Source organism: Salvelinus alpinus, chromosome 2 (genome assembly GCF_045679555.1).
Source record: "Salvelinus alpinus chromosome 2, SLU_Salpinus.1, whole genome shotgun sequence".
Lineage (NCBI taxonomy): Eukaryota > Metazoa > Chordata > Actinopteri > Salmoniformes > Salmonidae > Salvelinus > Salvelinus alpinus.
Window position 1 is genome coordinate 64,829,819 of NC_092087.1, and position 16,656 is coordinate 64,846,474.

The 16,656-nt window shown below is 42.4% G+C and overlaps 1 protein-coding gene across 1 annotated transcript; it reads right to left on the bottom strand.

Annotated features, from left to right (window-relative positions):
• Positions 1-7,783: 7,783 nt before the first annotated feature.
• Positions 7,784-15,070, bottom strand: LOC139566851 (myelin and lymphocyte protein-like). Its single transcript, XM_071388176.1, has 4 exons — positions 14,767-15,070; positions 12,995-13,162; positions 11,867-11,989; positions 7,784-8,459 (listed from the first exon to the last, which is right to left on the bottom strand). The coding sequence occupies exons 1-4, from the start codon at positions 14,845-14,847 to the stop codon at positions 8,385-8,387; spliced, it is 447 nt and encodes a 148-aa protein (XP_071244277.1). The 5' UTR covers positions 14,848-15,070; the 3' UTR covers positions 7,784-8,384.
• Positions 15,071-16,656: the final 1,586 nt, after the last annotated feature.

Consider the following 16,656-nt stretch of genomic DNA (forward strand, 5'->3'; position numbering starts at 1 on the left):
CGTCGCGGGCCGCTAACAAGGACTGCCCCCCCCCCCCCCCCTTCTTCTCCGTGGCTGACGTGAGTAAGACATTTAAACGTGTTAACCCTTGCAAGGCTGCTGGCCCAGATGGCATCCCTAGCCGCGTCCTCAGAGCATGCGCAGACCAGCTGGCTGATGTGTTTACAGACATATTCAATCGCTCCCTATCCCAGTCTGCTGCAACCATTGGTCCTGTACCCAAGAAGGCAAAGATAACTGAACTAAATGACTACCGCCCCGCAGCACTCACTTCTGTCATCATGAAGTGCTTTGAGAGACTAGTCAAGGATCATGTCACCTCCACCTTACCTGCCGCCCTAGACCCACTTCAGTTTGCATACCACCCCAACAGGTCCACAGGCGATGCAATCGCCATCACACTGCACACTGCCCTATCCTATCTGGACAAGAGGAATACCTATGTAAGATTGCTGTTCGTTGACTACAGCTCAGCATTTAACACCATAGTACCCTCCAAGCTCATCATTAAACTGGAGGCCCTGGGTCTCAACCCCTCCCTATGTAATTTGGTTCTGGACTTTCTGACGGGCCGCCCCCAAGTGGTGAAGGTAGGAAACAACATATCCACTTCGCTGATCCACCACAAGGGTTCGTGCTCAGCCCTCTCCTGTACTCCCTGTTCACCCATAACCGTGTGGCCATGCACGCCTCCAACTCAATCATCAAGTTTGCAGACGACACAACAGTAGTGGGCTTGATTACCAACAACGACGACACAGCCTACAGGGAGGAGGTGAGGGCACTCAGGAAAACAACCTCTCACTCAACGTCAATAAAACAAAGGAGATGATTGTGGACTTCAGGAAAAGGCAGAGGGAGCACCCCCCTATCCACATCGAAGGGATAGTAGTGTAGAAGGTGGAAAGTTTTAAGTTCTTCGGCATACACATCACAGACAAACTGAAATGGTCCACCCACACAGACAGTGTGGTGAAGAAGGCGCAACATCGCCTCTTCAACCTCAGGAGGCTGAAGAAATTTTACTTGTCACCTAAAACCCTGACAAACTTTTACAGATTCACAATCGAGAGCATCCTGTCAGGCTGTATCACCGCCTGGTATGGCAGCTGCACTGTCCTCAACTGCAAGGCTCTCCAGAGGGTGGTGCGGTCTGCATAACGCATCACCGGTGGCAAACTACCTGCCCTCCAAGACACCTACATCACCCGATTTTACAGGAAGGCCAAAAAGATCATCAAGGACCACAACAACCTGAGCCACTGCCTGTTCACCCTGCTACCATCCAGAAGGCGAGGTCAGTACAGGTGCATCAAAGGTGGGACTGAGAGGCCAAACATTTTTACCACCTCTTTCTCTCCAATTTTGTGATATCTAATTGTGATCCAATTACGGTCTTGTCTCATCGCTGCAACTCCCCAACGGGCTCGGGAGAGGCGAAGGTCGAGTCATGCATCCTCCGAAACATGACCCGCCAATCAAGGCTTCTTAACACCAGCACGCTTAACCCCGGATGCCAGTCCCACCAATGTGTCAGAGGAAACACCGTTCAACTGACGACCAAGGTCAGCCTGCAGGCGCCGGCCCGCCAGAAAGATTCACTAGAGCGCGATGAGCCAAGTAAAGCCCCCGCCCTCGGCCAAACCCTCCCCTAACACGGACGTCGCTCGGCCAATTGCGTGCCGCCCTATGGGACCCCCGGTCAGGGGTCAACTGCATTTTGAAAACGCATATAATGAATAAGATAATTATATTTATGGAAATAAATCAAGGTTAACACCCTCATACCCACATGAAAAATAATATAGTTTACCATAGAATAATACAGCACTTTCTATAGAATTATGTAGTACACCTTAGTAAACTGTAGCAAAAAACAAATATTTAACCTTTATTTCAGTCAAATTTTTATTTACAATGACGGCCTACCTAAAGGCAAAAGGCCTTCTGCGGGGATGGGGACTGGGATTAAAAATTTAAAATAAATAGAATATAAATATAGGACAAAACACACATCACGACGAGAGACAACACAACACCACATAAAGAGAAGACAACAACATAGCAACATAGCAAGGTAGCAACACATGAAACACAGTATGGTAGCAAAGAAACATGACAACAACATGGTAGCAACACAACATGGTGGCAGCACAAAACATGGTACAAACATTATTGGGCACAGACAACAGCACAAAGGGCAAGAAGGTAGGAGACAACAATACAACACGGAAAGCAGCCACACCTGTCAGTAAGTGTCCATGATTGAGTCTTTGAATGGAGAGACAGATGAAACTGTCCAGTTTGAGTGTTTGTTGCAGCTCATTCCAGTCACTAGCAGCCACAAACTGAAAAGAGGAGTGTCCCAGGGATGTGTGTGCTTTGGGGACCTTTAACAGAATGTGACTGGCAGAACAAGTGTTGTATGTGTGAAGGATGAGAGCTGCAGTAGATATCTCAGATAGGGGGGAGTGAGGCCTAAGAGGGTTTTATAAATAAGCATCAACCAGTGTGTCTTGTGATGGGTGTACAGAGATGACTAGTTTACAGAGCAGTATAGAGTGCAGTGATGTGTCCTATAAGGAGCATTGGTGGCGAATCTGATGGCCAAACAGTAAAGAACATCTAGCCGCTCGAGAGCACCCTTACCTGTCGATCAATAAATTATGTCTCCGTAATCTAGCATGGGTAGGATGGTCATCTGAATCAGGGTTAGTTTGGCAGCTGTGGTGAAAGAAGAGTGATTACGATAGAGGAAACCAAGTCTAGATTTAACTTTAGCCTGCATCTTTGATATGTGCTGAGAGAAGGACAGTGTACCGTCTTGCCATACTCCCAAGTATTTGTATGAGGTACCTCAAGCTCTAAACCCTCAGAGGTAGTAATCACACCTTTGGGGAGAGGGGCATTCTTCTTACCAAACCACATTAACTTTATTTTGGAGGTGTTTAGAACAAGGTTAAGAAAGCTTGTTGGACACTAAGAAAGCTTTGTTGTAGAGCATTTTACACAAATCCAGGGAGGGGCCAGCTGAGTATAAGACTGTATGATCTGCATATAAATGGATGAGAGAGCTTCCTACTGCCTGAGCTATGTTGTTGATGTAAATTGAGAAGAGCGTGGGGCCTAGGATCGAGCCTTGGGGTACTCCCTTGGTGACAGGCAGAGGCTGAGACAGCAGATTTTCTGAAATTATACACACTATGAGAGAGGCAAACCGGGCCAAAGACCCCTCAGAGACACCAATACTCCTTAGCCAGCCCACAAGAATGGAATGGTCTACTGTATCAAGAGCTTTGGCCAAGTCAATAAAAATAGCAGCACAACATTACTTAGAATCAAAGGTAATGGTGACATCATTGAGGACCTTTAACATTGCAGTGACACATCCATAACCTGAGCGGAAACCAGATTGCATACCAGAGAAAACTATAGACATCAAGAAAGCCATTGGGGATAGTCATTGTAAGTTCAGAGTCACTCGCCCCAACAGCGCGTGTGTGCTAGAGGCAAGCGAAAGCTCGGGAGAGAGGGGGGAGTGTGTAGTACCAGACATGTGGAGACAGGACAGGGCAGACGGTGAACAGATCGCCAGGTGGAATCCAAGCAGCAGTGCAGCAGGCAACAGGAGTAGGTGTCACACCAACTTGGGAAAATCTTTTCTTTCTGGAGGCAGATTTCTTGTAGAAAATGGCAGTGGATGGTCTCTGAACAGCAGGAGGGGGCATCAAATTAAAAGAAATCTAAATAGCATCAGATCAAACACTACTAACTCACTTCTAGGTTGGATGGTGTCCTCAAGTCTCTGCTGTTTGTTTGTTAGGTGCACCCTCTGTATAGCTTGGGGAAAAAAGGAAACATTGGTAGCAGTAATCTCTCCGGTTAATTTTGGCCAAAATTAGGTTGTAGGTTTAGAGTTTTGATCTGGAATGAAGAACATGCTGTGGAGGGAGCATCCTGCATACGCCCCTGCCAAAAAATCTAACTTTATATAACTCCAAATCTATTATTTTGTAAAAAATATGTTGAAACATGTGAGAGCTCACATGCAGCTGTCTCTCTCTCTCGCTCTCTTATATATGAGTGATTAAAATGTAATTTCAAGCTCTACAATAACTGAAAACCCTGGGTCCAAGTTCCTTTCTGATATTGCCAAACTGTGTGCATTAATGAATTACAATGGAATCACAGGGGCAACATTCTCATTTAGGGGTGATATACACTACACGACCAAAGAGTGTGGACACCTGCTCGTCAAACATCTCATTCCAAAATGATGGGCATTCATATGGAGTTGGTCCCCCCTTTGCTGCTATAACAACCTCCATTCTTCTGGGGAGGCTTTCCACTACAGCCACAAGAGCATTAGTGAGGTTGGGCACTGATGTTGGGCGATTAGGCCTGGCTTGCAGTCAGCGTTCCAATTCATCCAAAAGGTGTTCGATGGGGTTGAGGTAAGAGTTCTGCGCGCCCAATCAAGTTCTTCCACACCGATCTCAACAACCCATTTCTGTATGGACCTGGCTTTGTGCACAGGGGCAGCGTCTTGCTGAAAGATGGAAGCACTGAATCGTCTAGAATGTCATTGTATGCTGTAACTTTAAGATTTCCCTTCACTGGAACTATGAAAAACAGCCCGAACCATGAAAAACAGCCCCAGACCATTATTCCTCTTCCGCCAAACTTCACAGTTGGCACTATGCATTGGGGCAGGTAGCGTTCTCCTGGCATCCGCCAAACCCAGATTCGTCCGTCGGACTGCCAGATGGTCAAGCGTGATTCATCACTCCAGAGAACGCTTTTCCACTGCTCCAGTCCAATGGCGGCGAGCTTTACACCACTCCAGCTGACGCTTGGTGTTACGCATGGTGATCTTAGGCTTGTGTGTGCGGCTGCTCGGCCATGGTAACCCATTTCATGAAGCTCCCGACAAACAGTTATTGTGCTGACGTTGCTTCCAGAGGCAATTTGAAACTTGGTAGTGAGTGTTGCAACTGAGGACAGACGATTTTTACATGCTAGGCTTCTTCAGCATTCTGCGGTCCAGTTCTGTGAGCTTGTGTGGCCTACCACTTCGCGGCTGAGCCATTGTTGCTCCAAGACGTTTCCACTTCACATTAACAACACTTACAGTTGACCGCAGCAGCTCTAGCAGGGCAGAAATTTGAGGAACTGACTTGCTGGAAAGGTGGCATCCTATGACAGTGCCACATTGAAAGTCACTGAGCTCTTCAGTAAGGCAAGTCTACTGCCAATATTTGTCTATGAAGAGTGCATGGCTGTGTGCTCGATTTTATACCCCTGTCAGCAACGGGTGTTGCTGAAATAGTCAAATCCACTAATTTGAAGGGGTGTCCACATACTTTTGTATATATATTATATCTCATCAAGGGATAAAATACAGCTGTCAGGTTTTGCGGTTCAGGACTCACAATGAATGACAGTGTGAGACAGTACATCTGAAACTGGGAGGGGAGGGTACATTTGTGTTCATGTGGTGTTACAGCACAGCAGATGTCATCGCACAAATGGCGGTGCTCAAATAGTTCATCTTCAGTCGCCCACTGTCGCAAACCACTGTAGCCTATCTACTGACTCTCTGGACACCAAAGATATTTTGGGAATAGCTGGTGGTTTGTTTCCAGCGCCGGAAGGAGTAGATAAGTCATACATTTTTTGGGAGGGGAGCACAGAGCATATTCTTTTCAAATGCATCTCTTTCAAAATGTGACTGTACTGACATTTTCATTGCAGCCTTTGATCACTTTTAATTCTCTAATTTGTCTTTTGTTTTGAAGCTTTGGTGCATTCTTGACCTGAATGACCTCTAAAGTAACAAATATAATTGGAAGAGTAGATTCTGTTTACATGAAAGAATTTTTTTGAAACCTAGCTATTTCTCTATAAACATTTGTTTTTTTACCAAAATGCTCAGCAAATGAACAATTAAGTCAAATGTTACATTGGCATCCATTCAATCTGTCCCTTTACAAAGCTTGTGCAAGTGGGGGCTATACATGTATACATAACTCTGTGTTGTTGTTTTGGTCGCACTGCTTTGCTTTATCTTGGCCAGGTTACAGTTGTAAATGAGAACTTGTTCTCAACTGGCCTACCTGATTAAATAAAGGTGAAATAAATCAAATAAAAATGTGTGTGGTTTAATGTGCTTACTCACCTAATCCCAAAGCGGAGTTCTCCTCTGAGTCAGTTTTTTCATGTAATGTGGACGGGCCAACACATGGTGGTGCTTGAGTGTTATTTTACAAGACTTAACATATCAATAATGACATTTCATGACAGATGAAGCAACGCCTTGTCGTGTGTGGTTCACTTACAGTACATTAAGTGATGATTCATTTAAATACTGTTTTTCATTGTATTTCACCATTTCTAGTCCTCTGACTCACTTTATGTAAATTAACCTGTGTGTATCATATGGATAAAATAAATGCATGCGCCATAAATGGATGAAAGTATAAAATCTAATATCAATGGTTCTACATTTTCATTGTATTTCACAATTTGTAGTTCTCTGATTCACTGTATGTAAGTGAACCTGTGTGTTTCATGGGCATACAATCAGTATCAAATCAGAATATCAGCCAAATAGCGATGCTAATTCATGGCAACAGTATGAGTCATTGTGTATAATATGAACAAGTCATATGGTGATTTTCATTTCCTTAACCTCTGACGGGAGTAGTTACTGCCCACTCAAAATGGTGTGTGTGTGTGTGTGTAGCATGCTTGCTCCAATGGGTCCCAATGACATGTGTGTCCCAACCACCCAGCCCCAACTTTATTTACACCCTCTGCCAGGACATTCAGATTCAGGTTATTCTGGTTTCAGACTAGAGCTGTCCATGAGTCACCCCGCCTTCTTACAGAAAGATACTGATCCCCACCTGATAGCATCTAGACTAAAACACTACTTAGCACCTATTCATGTTCCACAGCCACTTGTCTTTGACACAATAGTGTTACAAGATTTGCAAGCAACGCTGGACAACACCTGTTATGTTCGTGTACACAATGTAAATTAAGCCCCATGTTCAAATTTTCTAAATAAAATCCTACTTTATTACTTAATTTAGTAAATGTGTTAACCTTTTTCAGTGGGCGTATGTCACACATTGAATGCCAACATGTTACACTACCATAGTAAATGTCACCAAATGATATTGCTGATGTAATATGTTTGTGAATAATGTTATTCTACCTTAGGTAGTGACACCTGTCTCACTCTGACTGCATATACCAGTGCCTTGCAGTGGGAAACAGTACTAGGTGGTGTGGTGTACCTGTTATTAGAAATGGGGACGACCATAGAGATAAGAATATTAAGAAAGATAAGAATGCACCTGATACGTGTGACACACAATACAACAAAAACATCACTGCAATAAACAGGTTAAAGCACATTTCATGTCCCAGAGATCCGTGACCCTTTTGTTAGGTCCTCTGACTTGACAAAATGGACCCTCGGGGGAAAAGGAGATTAGAATGAAGCTGCGTTCTTGATTCACCTAACACTGTGCCTGATGAAAAATGTATAAGTATCAATACCAGACATCACCCGTGGCTTGAAATGGAACCCTGTTGGAGGTGAAACACGACCCTATTTTGTCGTTAACAGCTGTCAACTCCGAAACTAAAGATAGACTGGTTAACCATTTTATTGTTTGTTTGGTCTATGAGGCTACAAACACTTTGGGTATTTGAAGAGAGCTAGCTATATTAAAAACAATTATTTAGTATCACTAATGTGTCCTACTGTAGGTTTACAATGTTTCATAACACCTTTATTAGAACGTAACAGTAGGTGGATCCATCAGGATCAACATTTTACAAAAATGCTATCAGTAGCAAAGCATATAAAAACAAGCAAACAAACATTTCATTACATTTTACATTTCTGGTTTGTTCAATAAAATGTGGAAGATTAAGTGAAAAAATTATAAAAGTAAAAAATTGTAAAATAAAAAATGTTGTAACTGTAATAATTGACTTAGTAGCCATCATTACTTTTTAATTTTAGGTTTGCTTCGTAGGGTTAGTCCTCCGAGAGGGATCTGGTTCTTTACTACCCGTCTACCCTAAGTGTGCATAGTGCATATGTTCACTTCCCTTCATGAATTTAAAAAGAAAGGACATGTAGGCCTATGATGGCAATTCCCTCTAGTCTAAACCAATCATTTGCTTTTGAATATGTAGGGGGAGAATGAGGAGAATGATAGAGAATTGGGATGCAGAGCAGGTAGATTTCTTCTTTACCTCAGGGTATAGGCCATGCGGTACATTACACCACAGCCCTCCATGGTTTCCAATAGTAGACTTAAGACCTTCTCCTCTTTGACTGAGGCCTTTAGCATCGTTCTAGTTTAGAAGGACTTCCACCTCATGGCCGAAAATATGGTGTGGATGAAGTAGAGGAGTGTGGCCACGTAAGAGAACACCTGGGAGAGTAAGAACATATATCAGCAACAAGCGGGGGTGACATTGCACAGATAAAGATATTCAACTAGGACTCAAACTCTGGTCCAGTGACTGTCAACCCAACACCTGTTAGGCCAAGAGATCTGAACTCCTTGACAAGGTCAGTAGGTGTTTGATTGAAATCGCAACATTATCTTCCACCTTTGGATGGGTAACAAACACACAATGAAAAGGCACAAGTTTGGGGAACTCAGTACATAATCTAGCCTACTGTTAGACAGTTGAATGCCCACAATCCCTACTAATAAGCAAGAGTACCAAAATGAGTTCAAGCAGAAACGGTGACTTCAATTTAGGAGTGCAGAATTCTAGTTAAATATTACTGTACGTAAAAGGAAATTATTCTGTGGTCGAATCTGTAACTAATTAAAGAGGATGAAATCCTTTCAATCATTCCTTTTACTTTGGGATTGAGGCCTCCTAATGCATTGAGTGTACAAAACATTAAGAACACCTGCTCTTTCCATGACATCGACTGAACAGGTGAAAGCTATGATCCTTCATTGGTGTCACTTGTTAAATCCACTTCAAATCAGTGTAGATGAAGGGGAGGAGACAGGTAAAGAAGGAATTTTAAGCCTTGAGACAACTGAGACAAAACGGCTCACCGGTTTGTGTCAAGAACTGCAAAGCTGCTGGTTTTTTCACGCTCAACAGTTTCCCGTCCACCATCTAAAGGACATGCAGCCAACTTGACACAATTGTGGGAAGCATTGGAGTCAACATGGGCCAGCATCCCTGTGGAACACTTTCGACACCTTGTAGTGTCCACGCCCCGATGAATTGAGGCTGTTCTGAGGGCAAATAGGGCGGTGCAACTCAATATTAGGAAGGTGTTCTTAATGTTTTGTCCACTCGAACCCAGACCACTTTTGAGTCGTGAAGACATTGACAAATTATGATTTAGGGACATAACACTCGTTTTCAGGTGTCAAATGAATCCACCCCACATACCATCAGTTGTGTAGATCCAGCTATATGCCTCAAACTAATATGCATAGTGGGAAAATAAGCACAGAATAAAACCTTGAAATTATATGGTGCTTTTTACCCATTCATTTTGGATTGAGGCATGTAGCTGGATCTACAGAACAGATCCCCTGGGAGTCTGGGACCAGGGGTGTTTTGCTGCCAGAGCACAGGGGACCAGTGCTCCCTCACTTTTTTTGATTTGAGAATACAGACAGCTGGTCCCTATTTCTGGAAAATGTATTCTGATAAATTCTAAATAAATTCTATTTAATTACCAATAAAACTGTCATTCTATAGTTTTTCATGTAAACCAAATAAATATGTATAGCAGCCTAGAGGTAGGTAAATGGTGGTTTCTTCCCTGTCTTCTCTCTAGCGGGGGCGAGAATGATGAAGAACTGTAGGTTACAGAGTCTGTGCACTGGAGAGGCCCATCGGAGGCTTGACCACTTTTTTAAAAATCTGCAGCTCGGCTGAGTGTTAGAGGGGGTTCAGCCACATGAACCTTATCATCACACCAACAAGCTCAAGGTCCAAATTCATTGTGTATCTGCCTTGATGTTCACAAAATTCCCCATACCACCTCTTGTGCAGTGGAAACCAGAACAATATGTGACTACTTGGTTACACAGTTCTGCCGAGGACACATAAACCAGAGTGGCCACCGCAAAGCCCAAGCAGCTTGACCCTCTCTGGAAGTTGCTGTAGCCCTGCTTGGGATATTTTGCCTATTGGTTGAGACGCGGGCCCCATTCTAGCTTGGGACAGTATGTCAAGGTGGGCGAATGGAAATGTGAATTGGGCCAAGTTGGAGGTAATAATGCATTTAGTTTATAGTTTATTGAGATGCATGAATACACCACAACAAAGGCTTGAATAATGGCTGTTTTGAAACAGATTTCCTGCAATTCTACATAGTAATGATTTATGTTCACTACTTGGTCAATTGATTTGATAGCATGTTAATCTATGCAAATAAATTATATGAATTTATAGTTCACCTCTCTGTTTTCTTTTATTCTGTTATAGGGCATGTTGTAACCATGTGTTCAAGTTAATCGAATCAAAGTTTATTTATGATACAGCGTAGTGTAAGCTTCACAAAACAATGAAATGCTTCCTCGCAAACAAAAGCTCTCCTCGCAAGCAGTGCAATGATATTAAGCTATATGTATTTGTATGTACATTAGGCTATAGCCTACAAATAGCTATACCGCGTAGTCGTAGGCCTATTAGGATCTACTTTAAATGATTGTATCCTTCAACACCCCAAGTTGGTTCAACTTCTTTAACATCATTGTGTGATCCTGGCATTGTCCCTTAGGCAAGACACAGTGCATCCGGAAAGTCCTCAGACCCCTTCACTTTTTCCACATTTTGTTATGTTACAGCTTTAATCTAAAAATGGATTAAATCAATAAAAAATCCTCATCAAGCTACACACAATACTGACAAAGCAAAAACAGGTTTTTAGAAGTTTCAACAACAAAAACAAACAGAAATACCTTATTTACATAAGTATTCAGATCCTTTGCTATGAGATTCGAAATTGAGCTCCGGTGCATCCTGTTTCCATTGATCATCCTTGAGATGGTTCTACAACTTGATTGGATATAATTTGGAAAGGCACACACCTGTCTTTATAAGGTCCCACAGTTGACAGTGTATGTCAAAGCAAAAACCAATCCATGGGGTCAAAGGAATTGTCCGTACAAGAGAGTATTGTGTTGAGGCACAGATCTGAGGAAGGCACCAAAACATTTCTGCAGCATTGAAGGTCCCCAAGAACACAGCGGCCTCCATCATTCTTAAATGGAAGAACTACCAAGATTCCTACAGCTGGCCACCCTGCCAAACTGAGCAATCGGGTGAGAAGGGCCTTGGTCAGGGAGGTGACCAAGAACCCGATAGTCACTCTGACTCACAGAGCTCCAGTGTTCCTCTGTGGAGATGGGTGAACCTTCCAGAATGACAACCATCTCCGCAGCATTCCACCAATCAGGCCTTTATCATAGAGTGGACAGATGGAAGGCACTCCTCAGTAAAAGGCACATGAAAGCCGCTTGGAGTTTGGCAAAAGACTCTCAGACCATGAGAAGCAAGATTCTCTGGTCTGATGAAAACAAGATTGAACTCTTTGGCCTGAATGCCAAGTGTCACGTCTGGAGGAAACCTGGCACCATCCCTACGTTGAAGCATGGTGGTGGTAGCATCATGCTGTGGGGATGGTTTTCAGCAGCAGGGACTGGGAAACTAGTCAGGGGCAGGGAAACTAATGGATCATATTTGATACTAAGCTGTACAGGAACTGTTACAGTGAGAAATACATTAACATTTTAGATTGTTTTTGGCATCCCTATATATTTCCTAAGATTTGCTGTTATGGAAGACTTACCACTGCAGAAATGTCAAGTCGATAGTCAAAGAGGGCTCCATTTTTCTTATCCAGGGTCACTTTGGCGAGAACCACTGAGGCACTGAGGTAGAAGAAAGCTGCAATGCCGTGGTATGCAAAGTCCTGTGTGAGATAGAAAGGGAAGGATGAGGAAATTATTTTCACTGCGTTTGACTGGATCATGGAAAAAGATCTGGGGTGTAACTTAACCAACAATGCAGTGTGACTGCTTTTTGGAGCCAGAAGATTATCTTACAGCCAAGAGCACGGGCACGGTTGAAGTCTGCTTGGGCCAGCGCTACATTTCTTTTCCTTAGACCAGTTTTCCCCAATCCATTTCTGGCCAGCCTCCAGGGTGTGTACATTTTAGTTCTAGCCCAGCACTAGCACACCTGATTCAACTAATCACCACGCCTTTGATTAGTTGAATCAGGTGTGTTAATGATGGAATCTAAAATGGGTACACACTAGGATTGGATTGGGAAACACTGCCTTATGGCTATAACTTATGAGATCTAGTATTTTCTGAAGAAGTACACTTTTCATCATCAATACATACATATATTTATTATCAATGGCAAGGACGACTGTTGAATATAGTGGACCTCCTCCAAAGAGAGCCATCATAACTGGGGCGGCAGGTAGCGTAGTGGTTAGAGCGTTGGACTAGTAACCGAAAGGTTGCAAGATCGAATCCCTGAGCTGACAAGGTAAAAATCTGTTGTTCTGCCCCTGAACAAGGCACTGTTCCTAGGCCGACATTGAAAATAAGAATTTGTTCTTAACTGACTTGCCTAGTTATATTTTTTTTTAAATGATTTCATACTCAGGTGCTTCTGCTGCTTTTCCTTCTCTGTCTAGGTCTAGTATGCCAACTATCATGTAATTCATATTAAGTGCAAATACATTTTCTATTTCGACAAAGCCAGGTTCCTGGCTAATTCATTGTGAATAGTTCCCCAGGATTGCCCCTTCAATTTGACTAGATTTTTAAAATGAAATATACATGCTATATTACTATTTGTGTGTGTGCTCCTTGAACTTATCCTTCATCTGGTTAGTCGATTAAACAAATCTATCCATGGTGCTTCCGCCCCCCCATCCCCCAAAAAAACAGGAAAGACTCACAGCAGTTGCCCATCCCCCGCTGTTGCGATGCACTCCGAAGGCGAACATACACATCCAGATGAAGGTCATGGTGAAACAGAAGACGGACACGAACATCACCCAGCCCTGTGGGTTGGTGGGATCCACCAGTGTACATGCCACCAGGATCCATACCAGACCTCCAAAGACCTGAAACAAAGCATTGCAGTAGAGTAAATGGTTTTATGGTCCATTCAATTAAAATTGAAAGAAGTCAATTGTTCCACTCAATTAGATTTGCACCTATGGTAATACTCAAAAAACGAAATATGAATTTGAAATATTGAGAACAATATACAGCATATCCAAAAAACGTGAGGAATCCCCTACAGCCAGGGTAAGTGGGAAAATCATGTTAGGTTGTATTTTCAGTGGAACATCCAGTGGCCTTGGTAGTAAGAGATACAGTGTATTCCTACAATTATTTTTTTTCATTGGTTTGAAAATGTTGGAGTCTGCAGTTTTTTGGGGGGGACTGGGATATTAAAAGAAAACCTTGCAGATCTGTGACACCATAGGAACTCGTTTGGTGCTATTAGTGAGTTTGGGGAGAAAACAAAATTGGCATTCCTGAAGCTAAAACTACACTACTGGAATAGCACTTATTCCATTGTTGTAATCAATTATATAACATAGTGAAGTAAACAGATGATCATTTACCAAGACCTACCTTAGAAAACCAACAATGGCCTGCCCTTCCCTAATCCCTATGACATACGATTTATGAAAAGGTACAATTAGTTGTTTGTCATCAAGTCACACCCTTTCTGTTACTCCACCCTGACAAGCTCCAGCAATCAATCTGTTGCCTGGGAATGCAAAAGAAGGGTGTGTGTGTGTGTGTGTGTGTCAGAATCCACCTGTCTTGTTCATTTAGGATATCTTGTCAGTAGCCATGGTCCAGTCCGATTGTGCCATCATGCCACTCCTTGTCATACAAAACATGTTTGGTAAGACAAGGAGTTGACATGATAGAACTGACAGGATCTATGACCAGGCTATTGTATCAGGGCCAGGTAATGGCAAAGGTAGGCATACAACATTCCACCAGTGGTCTGAGATGTCAGCATGAATGTGGATGCTTGGGGTGATTGTGAAATGTCTACAAACTAATACCAGGACATCTTGAAATGTCACACACTTTCTATACTAGATGTGATGGTTCGGTAGAAGTACTACTCATAGTCATAATAACAACTACAAGGCGCACACTTCTTCTAAAAAAACAACCTGCATTTTACATTATATCAAATAAGTGTTTTACTGAATGATGACTTGTAGAAAATGCACCCCATACAGTCCATACATAAAGGCTATGTTCCTCCCCAAATCATAAGAACAACATGGGCTGAATTTACACAGGCAGACCAATTATTTTCATTAATTGGTCATTGGACCAATCAGATCAGCTCACAGATATCATGTGATTGGTCAAAAGATCAATTAGCGGGGAAAATATATCAGAATTGTGCTGCCTGTGTAGACCCAGCCAAACATTCCTACCCACTGTGAACACTGGTTCGATCAACGTTGTTTCCACGTAATTTAAATGAAATTACGGCAACGTGGAATAGACGTTGAATTTACGTCTGTGCCCAGCGGGTAGAGGCAACATTTTGTCGCAAATTGGAACACAAGTAAAAAGGTTCTACAGGTGCACGACCATGGGAAGTGCGTCAATTGACGTCATTAAAATATTATCACGTTTCGATACAATATATGCCTAGCAAAAACAGTAAACCATTGTAACTCACAAGCTCCGGTAGGTAGAAAATGTCTGGAATAGTTGTGCATATTCCTAGTCCACTGGGTAAAGTCTCTGTAGTTGATGTCATGGTTGCTCTCCTTTGGTTTCGCGCACCTCAAATGTAGTAATGGTAGAACAGGTGCAGGTGCCCGTTTTAAGAGGTGCCAACTTGAAAAACCTGCTTTCCCATCCCGATAACTGACTGTCACACCCGACCAAATAAAGACCAGTTTTGTAGTTTACCTACACGTGAATTGTAAGCTAACCTACCCAATTAGTCATATCAATGATGTATTCAAGAAGTTTGTCTGAACTTGTAGAAGCCGCGCTATACATTTTTTCAATTTGACTCATTCGTCACACCCAAACTGTTGACAAACTCACCCTCGAAGTGTGCCTTTGCCAAATCAACACGAGTGAGCAACAAGTGATCAACTCCTAATTTTAAAACTCAAGATCGAAAAAATAGTTTTACAATAGATGCTTTAGTCATTGTGTGAGAGTGAGACAATTGTCCTAAAAAAAGTTGTTAAAATGCCTGATCTAATTAGTCAGTTATCCACAGAAAGACATAATTATTGCCTGTAAAACGGGTAGTTCCTGAAAAACTATACTCCGTTCTATTCAGACTTTTTTTCAATAGAATAGAATACAATAACAAAAATTTTCTCAGAGGGATATGTGGTCCGATTTGTCTACTAGGACAATTAAGATAAATTAAAGTGAATTTTTTCAAATGATCATGCCATAACTGCCAAAATAAAGGAAATACCAACATAACGTTTCTTAAAATAGAGCGCTGGGCCACCAGAACAGCTTCAATGTGCCTTGGCATAAATTTAAAGTGTCTGGAACTCTATTGGAGGGATGCCACACCATACTTCCATGAGAAATTCCATCGTTTGGTGTTTTTTTTCGAAAACACTGTCTCATGCACAGCTCCAGAATCTCCCATAATTGTTCAATTGGGTTGAGATCTGGTGACTGACACACACACACTTTAATCCCCCTGAGATCTCTTCTTCTAGCCAAAATAATAGGCAACTGAGCATTGCCTAGTCTGAAAGGACCAGCTTTTAATATACTTTGTATCCCTCGTTTACTCAAGTGTTTCCCTTATTTTGGCAGTTATTATACTTTAAAATGATCCATTGTTTTGTAGGCAATTTATAAACTGAACACTAACAACGTGTAGAATAATGTAGCTAGGATCCTATTAGACAATATCCAATGTATAATAAGTTGCCGCAAACCTTCCCCATTGATCTAACTGGGTATTGCTGCAAAACATGATCATTTTTTGTTCTGTGGTTTAACAGTAATGTACGTCCCAAATATAACCCTGTCCCTATTTAGTGCACTACTTTTGAACAGGGCCCATAGGGCTCTGAACAAAAGTTGTTCACCATAGGGAATAGGGTACCAATTGAGACGAAGCCTGAGTGCATGTGTGTGTGTGTGTGTGTGTGTGTGTGTGTGTGTGAAGTTTGTATGGGCATGTCTCCAGACGAGACACTACACACCAACGTCACCAGGCAGGCCACTCTCCAAGTGACAAATATGTCGTTTGAGGGAACTATTATCCTTTCACACTATCATACTGACCCAGCTCAGTTCCACAGTGACTATGGTGGAGGCAGAACCAGGCTGACCCAGTACAGTTCAACTTGGCTCAGCCCAGTAGTGGGAAAAGGATATAAATTAACTGGCACCTTTAGGATGACAGTGCTATGTTGTTCTATGGTTATGTTTTGTCTTATGGAACATTTTAAACTGGTAATACAATAAATATAATTTGATGTGCAAACACCCCCTTACTCATGTATGGTTGTGTGAATGTGATGAGAGAAGGTGTCTTGAACTTTTTCATGTTTTCAGGCCGTCATTGTAAATAAGA